Source organism: Pituophis catenifer, unplaced genomic scaffold (genome assembly GCF_029215685.1).
Source record: "Pituophis catenifer annectens isolate HBS135680 unplaced genomic scaffold, rPitCat1.0.hap2 SCAF_3, whole genome shotgun sequence".
Lineage (NCBI taxonomy): Eukaryota > Metazoa > Chordata > Lepidosauria > Squamata > Colubridae > Pituophis > Pituophis catenifer.
This window is the reverse complement of record NW_027256883.1, coordinates 39,472,727-39,484,800: the sequence shown is the minus strand read 5'-3', so window position 1 is coordinate 39,484,800 and position 12,074 is coordinate 39,472,727. Positions and strand designations below refer to the sequence as shown.

Genomic DNA, 12,074 nt, shown 5'->3' with positions numbered 1-12,074 from the left:
CATTATTTTATCCTAGCAGAAAAAAAGCATAATGGAGATATTTTTTATCTACGCATGAATATATAATTCAGTGATGGTTAACCTTTTTGGCACCAAGTGCCAAAATGGGGTGCATGCATGTCAGAGCACTGGAACCCAGAAGAGAGCAGCTGGCCGCTGCGTCCATGCACACCGGGTTCCATCGCACGCATGTGCGCCAGACAGCTAGTCTCTTCTGGGCTTGTGCGAAGACCAGCTGGTCGGTGTGCATGTGTGTGCCGGAACCCAGAAGAGAGCAGCTTGCCAGTGCGCATATGCGTGCTGGATCAGTTGGCTGGCGCGCATGCGCACGACGGAACCCAAAAGAGCAGCTGGTGATGGCGGGCATGCCCACAGAGAAGGCTCTGTGTGCCACCATAGGTTTACCATCACGGATATAATTCATTCATATGTATGATTTAAAAGAGTTACTTGTAAATGCAATTCTTCTAATGGAAAGCATTGTAGCCGCAGAAGCTATTTGATTATAATGTGGCTCTATTTGCTTGATCAAATCTTTTTTAAAATTATAAGAAATTGAGGGATATTGTGAACAAGGACTAGTAAACTGCAATTTTATAGATATTTCCATAGAAATAAACTCTTTTGAATTTAATGATACTTATACCAGCCTAGTCACGGAGAGGATTACACTATCGGTTGTTTTTTTTTTAATGTAGTGTCCATTCATCCATAATGAGGCAAGAATAAGAAGACATTTCTGTAAATTTTATATATAAAAATCTTATAAAGACATCCGTTAAGTTATATTGGATGTGAGAAATTGCAGGTCAATTCAATGTGATGATTTTTTTTTCATCCTATTGTGAGAGCAATAAAGTCAGAAGGTGCTGATTTCTTGCTAGATATGGCATTATGTTCTGCAGTCTCTGGTTGCTGTTTGATTGCAGGGCATGGGGATCTATGGGAGGGCAAGGGGGGAGCAAATGACAAAGATGCATTGTGACATCATGATTCAAACACCATTAAACTTGTATCACACATCCAAATGCAGGATACTTAAAGGTGAAATATTATATCATGATATTACCATTTGGAGATAATCTGGGTTTCCTGTATACACTTCTGTTGCCAGAGCACATAGTTGCTCAGAGGTTTGGACATACTTAGGGTAGGATTCTTTAGGCATCTTACCTGAAGAATCTTGGTTTCAGATGCTGCTGCTCACTCATGCCCAGAGTTTTCTGTGGCCACAGCAATGGTTTCTTAGCTCTCTGTCAATGTTCTTTAATGTACTACACTCATGGTGGAGGAACTTCAAAGATCAAAGTCAGAATGGAATGGAAACTTCAACATCATTGCTCTTGAACACTTTATTTTCTTATCCATGTTTGTACAGTTTATATGTTCATTACCATTTGTTTATTCAGTAATCAAACACAGAATTATTTGATTGGATTGATGTTATCCAATCCTTGCTTTAAGGCTGAAATATTTCTTAGACATATATAAATATGTATCAGATTATCACATTCTAATAATATAGTAATACAATAAGATGATGACTATGAGTAAAAATATATTTCAAAAGAGACAGAGAACAAAAATGAAAAGAATACTAAAACAAGTAGGTAGCAGAGTAGGAATGCAATTAACTACCTCTCTTAGTTTCCTGATATATGACTTGTTAGTTAGAGCTGAAGTCCAATACATCTGGAAACAGCTGAAATACATGAAAAGTTTCAGGAAAAATAGACTGATTTTATCTGGAATTGACAGTCAACAACACAGGCATAATGGTTGGACTCTGTTGTCATTCATCAACTGTTCACAAGGCAAACCTCTTGATGAATGTGTGCTTGTCCAAATAGGGATTTATATTTGAGGCCAAAATTATTTGCCTGCAAGAAGGCAATGAAAACAACAAAAGCTTGGCTTAATTCCAACAGGTCAATCGCTATTTATTTATTTATTTTTTTGCAAAACAGTAGTACAGCTAGTCCTCAATTTATGACCACAATTGAGCCAAAATTTATGTTGTTAAGTGAGAAATTTGTTAAGTGAGTTTTGCCCCATTTTTCAACTTTTCTTGCCATATGTGTTAAGGGAATCACAGCAGTTGTTAAATTAATAATACGGTTGTTAAGTGAATCTGGTTTCCCCATTGACTTTGTTTGTCAGAAGGTTGCAGAAGGGGATCACATGACTCCTGCACACTGCAGCTGTCATAAATGTTGGTCAGTTGTCAAGCATCTGAATGTAAATCATGCGGCCATGGGGATGCTGCAACTGTCACAAGTGTGAAAAAAAGCTGTATAGGTATTCCAGTGATGGGTTCCTCCAGTTTGGCCTGGTTCCCCCGAGCCGGTAGTGGTAACTGTTTGAAGTTACAATGGCACTGAAAAAAGTATTTATGACTATGTCACTTTTTTCAGTGCCGTTGTAACTTCAAACAGTCACTAAGCAAACTGTTGTCGTAAGTCGAGGACTACCTGTACAGCTTTCTGAACATTATTCAAAGGCAGGTTTTACATAAAGGGCAATTCCACTGTTCTTTCGCTATCAATGTATCTTTTTCTTACTTTTACAAAAATCTTGATTATTGGAACGGCACAAACACACTGTAACAACATCTAATATCTGTTTTGTTTTTAAAAAGATCTTTCTTCACGGAAACAACCTTAATAGCCTTCACCAGCTCATACACCCTGATTGCTTACCTTCAGAGTTTGGAGGGACTCTTCCTCCCTATGACATGGGCACTTGGGCTCGGACGTTACTTGGACCGGATTATAGCGATGAGAATGACTACACTCACACATCTTACAACACCATGCATGTGAAGCATTCATGTTCCAACCTAGAGAGGGAATGCTCTCCAAAACTCATGAAAAGGTAAGATCAAAGAAAAAAGCTTCCATCTAGAAGAATTTTGTCTGTTTTCTCTCTTTAACTAGAGGATTAAGAAATATATCTGGGCTTGAAATCACCATGAGCCTTGATGGTACAGTGGTCTACGCACCCTGTTATTAACACAGCTGCCTGCAATTTACTGCTGGTTTGAATCTCTCCAAGGCTCAAGGTTGACTCAGCCTTCCATCCTTTCTAAGGTAGGTGAAATGAGAACCCAGTTTGTGGGGGCAATAAGCTGACTTTGTATAAATATACAAAAGTATGAAGGCTATTGCTTAACACATTGTAAGCCACCCTGAGTCTCCGGAGAAGGGCGGCATATAAATCAAAATTAAAAAAAAAAAATGAGTAGCAAGAAAGAAATTTTGAAAACTTTGCCATCTACTGTTTATATAGATTTTTGCAGCCCAGATATGGAACAGTTCTCACCACTTCGGGAGAAATGGTTGCCTGCGGAGCTGGCAGCAGAGTCGGACAGTGAGGAGGCTGGGGAGGATCATGGCCCAGTCCTGGAGTCAGGGGAAGGCCCGGACGAGGGCTCTGTGTCAGAGACAGAGATGGGGCCAGGGCCATCTGGGAGTGATGTGCAGACTCCGAAGCCTCCAGAGTCAGACAGCAGAGAGGCAGAGGAACAGGGGGAGCCTGTTCCTAGTGCACGCATGTGCAGAGCTGCCAGAAGACAAGAGCAGCTAAAGCAAAAGGGAACACTCGGGAGTAAGGCCAGAAGATGATTGGCCCCTCCCATTAGGCTTAAAAGAGCAGAAAGGCTCTTGGGCTCTTTGTAGGAAAGCAATGTTGCTAAATCTGTTTCCAGTCGGTGTCTCTTGTTTCTGAACTTCATGGGGCTTTGCCAAGAAAGGCCTTTTTCTGAAGGACTTGTTTTGGAATTAATTTGAACTAAGCTGGGAATGAAGTAATTCTCAGCTGTTATAATAAAATAGTTTTGTTTGGGACTAATTGTGTCTTGTAATGACTAAGTGAGCCTAGGTCACAACAAACGGTGAGATTCACTTACCTTCCCTACCAGTTCTCAAATGTCTGCTCATGCACAGTAGGCACACAAATTGGGTGGGCAGAGCCTCCCGCCGTCGCAGCTACCGGTTCACATGATCTGGAGAGAATCGGCTGAATTCCACCACTGCATATACACATATACACATACACATGTACGTATGTATAAATAATTTTTATCTGGGCTGCAAAAATCTATTCAAACATTAGATGGTGACATGTTCAACATACATATAACATTTTCCTGGGTTTTATTAATGACAACTGATCTTCCTGGGGTTGTTCTCTATCACTTTATGCTTCAGTTCAACATCAGTAGTTTATCATGGGGATGGGGGACAGAGTCAGCTTTGTGTGCAGGCAATAAGATGGTGCAGCTGAATATACAAGGAAGCTATGGGAGGTGTGGAGTCAGGTTACTGCTGCCTGCATGCTGATCAGCTGCTTGACAATCTGCTTGGCAGCAGTTATAAAAGAAAAGTATGTTTTCAAGTCTGTTTTGATTGCTGGTGACGACCCTTGCAGTTTTCTTGGCAATATTTTTCAGAAATTGCTTGCCGTTTATTTCTTCCTATGGCTGAGAGACATGACTGGGTTCACATCACCCAACTGACTTAGGACTTAGAACTCATGGTCTCCCAGTTCTAGGCTGGTACCTTAACCATTACAGCAAAGTGGCTCTCAACAACAAAGGAAGGGAATATTAAAACTGACGTGCTCCGGGTGTCAAATACCCTAGGTACATTAATGGTGTCATGTTGAACATAACAAGTGATTTGGGTGCCTTCTGAGCACACCAAACAGGGTTGAAAGGAATCTCTTTATCATGGAGGCAGTAGAGTAAAATAAACTCTGAAACTATAATGCTCTGAAATTTAAAAAGTTAAATCTACCCATGTACTATTTACTACCCATGTACTATGAACTAACTGTTTTTAATGACAGTTATATTTTTTATAATATTCTGCTATCTGAAAAAATTCTAGAGCAGTTCATGCCATAATTGATCTTCAAGCAGTTTGAAAGCAGTGTGATAATTATCGAAAAGCTGCATGGGCACTAATGAATAAGTTTTATGTTACCTCATTTTTAATTGCATAATTTACTTAATCAATTTTTGAAATGCTATATATCTTGATATATATCTCGATTTCAGTAAAGATGTGTTAATATATGTTATTTGGGTTATTGATCCTGACAATGTTTAGACATATTTGTTTAGTTTGTTAGATGTTCAGCATCACTTGGCAAATTGGCAGTCAAATAAATCAAATGCATAAATAAATATCCTATGCTACTTTGATTAGTAATCTAGTTAAGTGTGGATTGTATAAAAGGATTATTGTTAGCTAGAATATTGAGTGAGTTGCCACAAGATTTAGTCCTAGTACTTGTACTCATTAATATTGTAATTATGGTCTGGGATAACTCCTTTTTTAATAATTTGAAATCAGTGCTTATCAAATTTGCAGATGATACAAAATCAAGTGGGCTAATATCCCAGAAAACAGATATAAAATTCAAAATAATTTTGGTAAATTTGAAATGTGTGCTAAAATTGAGAGAATGACATGAAACAAATTCAAATGCAAATTCTTTGCTGAGTAAACAAGAATCCGAGGCACATATAAAAGGAGGTGAATTAGAAATAGATTGTATGAAAAAGTTATTGTAATATTGTGTATTACAAATTAAAATATAAGCCGATATAGCGTAATGCCAAAACACAGGTAAATACAATTTTAGGCATCATCAACAGATTAAAAAATTCCAGATGTGAGAAGTGACCAAAATACATCTTGAGCGCTATGGACACAATTGTTTAAGAATTAATTGGGAAAATTAGAACAGGCTCAGTAATGGCATTTAGGATGTTTAGGGGATTTAAAAACAATGATGAAACATTGAAGCAATTTGGAATGTTTTCTTACAAAAGGAAAGCTGATGGGGGAATATGATCCCTCTTTAAATGAATAGGATTTCTTCTGTGAGAGGAAAGTCAAGAGCTTTTTTTCCCATCATTTTAAAGACAGGGATTCATGGATTTATTGGTTGATATTGACTGTTGACACCTCCTGACCACAAGGAGACAGTTGGATATAGTTAGGCAGTTAAGGATTTACTCATCACTACTCATTTGGAGTATTTTAATGCACTGCACAGTGGCTGCTGTTGAAAAACCACTCTGAAACTGCAGTTGGCATTCAATATGGTAGCCACCAGAAACAGATAACATCTATGCTGAAGGCTCAGCATTGGCTTCCAAGAGTTTCTGGGTGAAATTCAAAGTGTTTGATGGTGACTTATAGCTTGGCACAGTGGTGTATTCCAAATTCTTTACTACTGGTTCTGTGGGCGTGGCTTGGTGGGTGTGGCGGGGAAGGATACTGCAAAATCCCCATTCCCTCCCCACTCTGGGGCCAGCCAGAGGTGGTATTTGCCAGTTCTCCGAACTAGTCAAAATTTCCGCTACTAGTTCTCCAGAACCTGTCAGAACCTGCTGGATTTCATCCCTGGTTTGGCACAAGGTACTTGCTAGACTGCCTCTTCCTACCAGAACAATAATCCTGCAAAGAAGTATTTCTTTCCCTCATTTTCATGCATAGGAACCAAGGCTAGAAACTTGTTATTATGTTTCCATTCCTTTGGATTAGCCCTCATGCAGAAATCAGGCTTGCCATTTATTAAGGCATTGGACTGGCACAGAGCAGATCCAGATTATAATCTAGCACCATTTATTTGGGAGTGGTTTTAGCTAGATATCATGAGACTTAATTCTGAATAAGCTTACATAGGATTGTGCTCTATTACAATTTTTTCATCAATATGAATAGTATAACTCTAAATAATAGAAAACAAATTACAAACATTTCTCATGTTCAGTTCTTCTTGTTGCTGCACATAATAATCAGCATAGTACACAATATTATAGTTATTATCTATTTGGTGATAGGGAATATAGATGGCTGTTTAAATACTAAACTATTAATTTTAATAGAAGAGAATATATGTAACTCACGGTTGAACAGAGAACCTCGGTGCCCTCTGAACTTAGCTGTTTGCTTGCAGACATTTTGTTACCAGACTAGGTGACATCTTAAGTGCTAGGAGAGAATGGAGTTTGCCCTCTGTTTAAATACAGTAGGTTACTTTGTCAGTGTTTGTGGGGGTGTTGTTTTCTCTTCAGTGGTGCCTTGATTAGGCTGTTGTTTACTACTTGATTATTTGTCTGAGTTGCTACTTCCTTAATTAGGGTATTGTTTATTGTTTGTTTGTTTGTCTGATGTTAATCCTTGTGTTAATTCCTGCTTATTTTAGTGTTGATTGTTGATGAAGAGGTAATCTGGTCTTTTTGTTTCCTTTTTAGCTTTTTTATTGTCCTTTTTGAATGGTATGTAAATGTAGTTTATATCTATGTGCCTATTGATCGCTTATTTGTCCGGAATCATCCAGAAATTCCTTAGCATTTTTTTAAAGCTTAATTTAGAATGCTTACAGTTTCCCAGTTGAAACTATAGCTGAGTTTGTCCACATCTTCTGACTGTTATTTGGTGTTCATGAATGTGAAGACTTCTAGTCTTCTGCCTTTTTGCCCTGCATGGTGGCTGTTACAGTCTTAACAGCCTGTTGTAAATGACTAATGTTTTTTTCTTTCTTGGGCTACTGAGTCTTTTGAGTTACTTAAGATGTTTTAAAGTACTTTTGCTGTATGGTTTAACAGCCTGTTGGTTATTTCTGATTTTTTTAAATGCATGGTACTATTGTCCTTTTCCTAACTTGTGTTGGTTGTATTGTAGTGAGTTGAATAGTCAGGTACTTTTTGATAAACCTGCATGGGTATCCAATTTGTTGGAAGAGATTGAATAGCGTCTCTGTTTCATTTTCCTGGTATTCTGGTGAGTTTGTGCTCATCTGAGTAATGTTTATATATATATATATATATATATATATATATATATATATACATACATACATACATACATACATACATACATACATACATACATATCCCCTTGTGGGAGGTTGGATTGTTACTTTGGTAATGAAGCATGTGGTTAGTGTGGGTGGTTTTTCAATAGACTTGCTTTTCTAATTTTCTGCCATTTCCTCTCCTGAAGAAGATATCCAGAAAAGGTAGTGTGTGGTTATTTTCTTCTTCCCTTGTGAATTTTATCCTTTAAAGATGTCACTGATTGTTTCATGTGTTTTCTCAATTGTTCCTTTATTATTATGACAAATGTGTCATCAACATACCAGATCCATACTGTTGGTTGTATGCATGGGAGTGCTGTAGCTTCTAGATACTGCATTACAGTCTCTGCTATGAGTGTTGAGAATGGTAATTCCCATTGGTGTTCTTCTGAATTATTCTGAATTATTTTTGTATGGTGTGCTGACAGTTACCTTTCAAAGAGTAGTGGAACTGGGTGACATTTCAATTCAATTGGATTTCATTCTTAATTAACGTTATGTATAAATCAATATTTTTCTCTTTTGTGAAATCAATATCAATTTGGTAAAGCAATTGGAGATACCAAGGCTTTGGGAGACCTTTGCTGGTTGTATTCTCATGATATTTGTGAATAAAAATGTACATTGAAATGAATCTTAAATCACAGATGTAGACATTTAGAAGCAGAGGTGTCTGCTGAAAGGGGAGTCAAAAAGTAAAAATGGTGGCCACAAACTTGTGAAAGAGATGGAGCTTGATTTCACATCAATATCACATCTTGCTTGATCCCCTTGTGGATATCATGGCTAGAAGGGTACTTTAAAACTGTTATGCCCGGGAGGACCTTATAAATAAAATGGCTGAACAAATTCCATTTTTTTTCCTATTGGAGAATACTTTCTGCATTCTTACTGTTTTAAATTTCTTTTCCATCTCTAGTTACTATGACAACTTAATTGTCCTTTGTGTGCTGCCCACACTGCAAGAGAAAGAAGTACTGACACTATAGGGAAACTATAGTATGTACCTCAGGGGAAAAAACCTCATACCACTTGCCATGAAAACCATACCAAATCAACTGCAGATTTCCAAGTGACATTTACAAAATTTACAACTCAATATGAATTTTAATATTTATCTCTTTTACCCCAATAATAACTGGCATGGTGTAATGTGTCTTCCTTTCAAATGGTAGGTTCTGTGTGGAATCCCCAGTGAAGTATTAAACTGGTGGGTACCAAAAGCTGGCAGGCTTTTTTCATGAATGGTCCCCAATTATGCAACTCTTTTGCACCCTGATATAAAAAATATATGGTCACATACATTACATATCTTCCTCCTCCCTCTCTCTCCTCTCAAAATGACCACAAGTCTTTGGGGATTTCTCTTTCTAAATAGGGCTTAACATAGGTAAATATTGTTCTTCAGATCTCTCAGGGTTTAGACAAGTGACACCATAAACATGTCAAATGTTTATTAACATTCCAGTTCTAAAAACTGAGGGAAGAGCTGGGTTTTGAGTCCTTTCAAAAGACCAACAGGTTAGGACCACTTAGTCTTCAGGGTGAAGGATGTTTCATGGTGCGGGTACCAGAACAGAGAAGGCACATCTCCTAAGTGCCGTAAGAAAACACTGTTTCACAGAAGGGATCTGGAACATGCTTACCTTGCTGAATCCAATAAGATAGAATCTACCAGAATCAGGCACTCTCTCAATTAACCTAGATGTATGCCATATAGGGCTTCACACTGGATAACAAACACCTTGAGTTGCACCCAGAAACTTAATGGAAGGACACCCAGCTCAATGCTGTTACATGATATTACGTGGGGATAACATTCTGGGTTACTGCATTTTGGACTAGATTTGGGTTTCAAAATACACTTTCAGGGCATTTTCACATACACCAATTTGCAGTACTCCAATTAGGAAGTCATTAATACATGAGTAACTATGAGCAGAAGAACTTAATCCATGGAGAGGTGCAACAGATGGATTTGTGCAAGGGTCTTCTTGGCCACAGCTTCCACCTGTCCCTCAAGTGGGAGCCCGAGAGAACCCTTAGATGACACACAATAGCTGAGATTGTCAGAGAGGTACCACATTCAGAATTATTGATGAAAACTCTCCAGATGAGGGGATTCCCTAAAACCTATAGCCACTTAATCTTGCTAGAGTTGAGTTAGAGCTTGTTCTTCCCCAAATTCTCACAACAGAACAGAACAAAGATGTATAATTATGTATCAGTGATCAATCCTGTCTCAGTGCTATCCCCCAGCCTGAACCCAACCTCAAAAGATTCTAGATAATCTGTTTCCTCCAGGATCCTTTGAAGCTATGGGCCTAAAAAGAGTTTTATCCAAGTTGAAACCTGGATGAAAATTGTCAAGATGTCATGGATGCAGCAATGGCCTCTTGAGGAGTGAACTTCTTATCAACTTCTAATCAAACAAGATCAAACAAGAAGAATCCATGACCTCAATGCCTTCCGTCGTTCCCTGAAAACCTATCTTTTTCAGCAAGCCGGGTTGGCTTAGAACAAATTTTTAAATTCTTTTAATTAGTTTGTGATTCTTAACTTCGGGCCAAAATTTATATATATTTTAAATGTTTTAATATTTGTATTCTATGTTTTTTATCTTGGTTGTACACCGCCCTGAGTCCTCAGGGAGAAGGGCGGTATATAAATTGGAAATTAAATTAAATTAAATTAAATTTTGCTTCTCAGAAGTGAAGAAGCTTCTTGGATGAGCAGCAAAATGTTTTCAAAGAAAAAAAAAAACCAAGAAAGTCCAGTTGCTTTCAGAAAAGTTTGGGACAACTACCTGCTCTGTTTCATAGCTCATCTGCTTTCTACAAAGCAAAATGCACTGTAGGAGGACAATAATCTTTAGGAGTTTCTAAATATTGTACCCTTCTAGATATCCCTGAGGTACAAAGTCCAGTATTGTCAACCTTTGGCCAGGTTGGCTTGGGCTTGGGAATTGCTTATATCAATATGATTACATATATGCCACTTTGGCAGCAGCCTCCTTTCCTCAGAATAATAAACAAGAAGGAGTAACAGATTTTGATCATTAAGGGAACAGGTATAGATTGGATTTTTTTTCTTTACTTGGTATAATATTAACCTAGTATTACAGAAAGGCACTTCTAGACCAGTTTTCAAGAGTGTGCAGAATCATGAATATCAGAGATCTTATTCTTTCTTTAGCAGTAAACAACCTGTGATATTGCCTAGGTTATTATAATATGAAACTACTTTGGTTGACTCATAATGGACAAACTGATCACGGGAAATCTAAATGTTTGCTTTTCATTCCCTGCCATTTTCTTAGTTGAGCCTAAGATTCGAATGTGAGTCTCAGGCTCAAATTTTTATCTTGCAAATTAGCTTTGGTAAAGGAGTAGGTCCTTTCAATTCATTGCAAATGATCCAAGACTTAATTTGAAGGTTAGAAAGTTATAGAAGCAAAGAAGCCTCCCTCCTTTCTCTCAATGAAGAGATTATTTGTCCTTGGAAGGAAAACATTTGCAACAAGCTGCAATTGATTTTTCTATTCCCAAGATAATTTTCATTAATATTTTAAAAAAGAGAGATGATAGCTTTGCTATTTTTACTTGGTAACTGCTGGTAATTATTTAGATAGAATATATTTAAGTAGAATATAATGTCTACTTTTTAAATTTAGTTAATGGTTAAATGGCATTTAACATGCGGGAATCACAGTCCACCATTAATTCAATTAATTCTGTGTGGTCGATCTCACAGCATTTTGGAATATTGTTCAGTTATTGCTACATACCAGGAACCAGTTCCACAAAGGTTTTTCTGTGGACCAGAAAGGGTTTTGCATGCTGCCTGCATCCCATGGATGGGGTTTCACTTGTTTGCGTGGACCGGTTGCTGGCATGCCGCGGACTGGGGGTTGGGGACCCCTGATTCAGAGTCCTCATAATAGTACCTGAACCAAATTGGCTTCCAAGTTTTTTCAGGAGTTGAAAAATATACAGCTGATAGCTACCTCATTGAGATAATAGGTGAATTTTGTATCCAAAAAGACAATAGCAACAAACAATAGGCATGCTGTTTAATTTCTAAGCAATATTTACCATTCTGCTTTTTTCAGGTCTCAATCTGTGGTGGAACCCGGAATATTAAAGCATGAAGAACAGAATGTGAATGAGAACACCCAGCCACTACTAGCTCTAGACTGA

At 37.8% G+C, this 12,074-nt stretch overlaps 1 protein-coding gene across 1 annotated transcript in view; it reads left to right on the top strand.

The window, feature by feature from the left end:
* CLVS1 (clavesin 1) overlaps window positions 1-12,074 on the top strand; it is a 37,422-nt gene extending 25,348 nt beyond the window's left edge. The window contains exons 4-5 of the mRNA XM_070942261.1: window positions 2,639-2,874; window positions 11,987-12,074. Coding sequence (XP_070798362.1) covers window positions 2,639-2,874; window positions 11,987-12,074 — 324 coding nt within the window. The remainder of the gene's footprint in view (window positions 1-2,638; window positions 2,875-11,986) is intronic.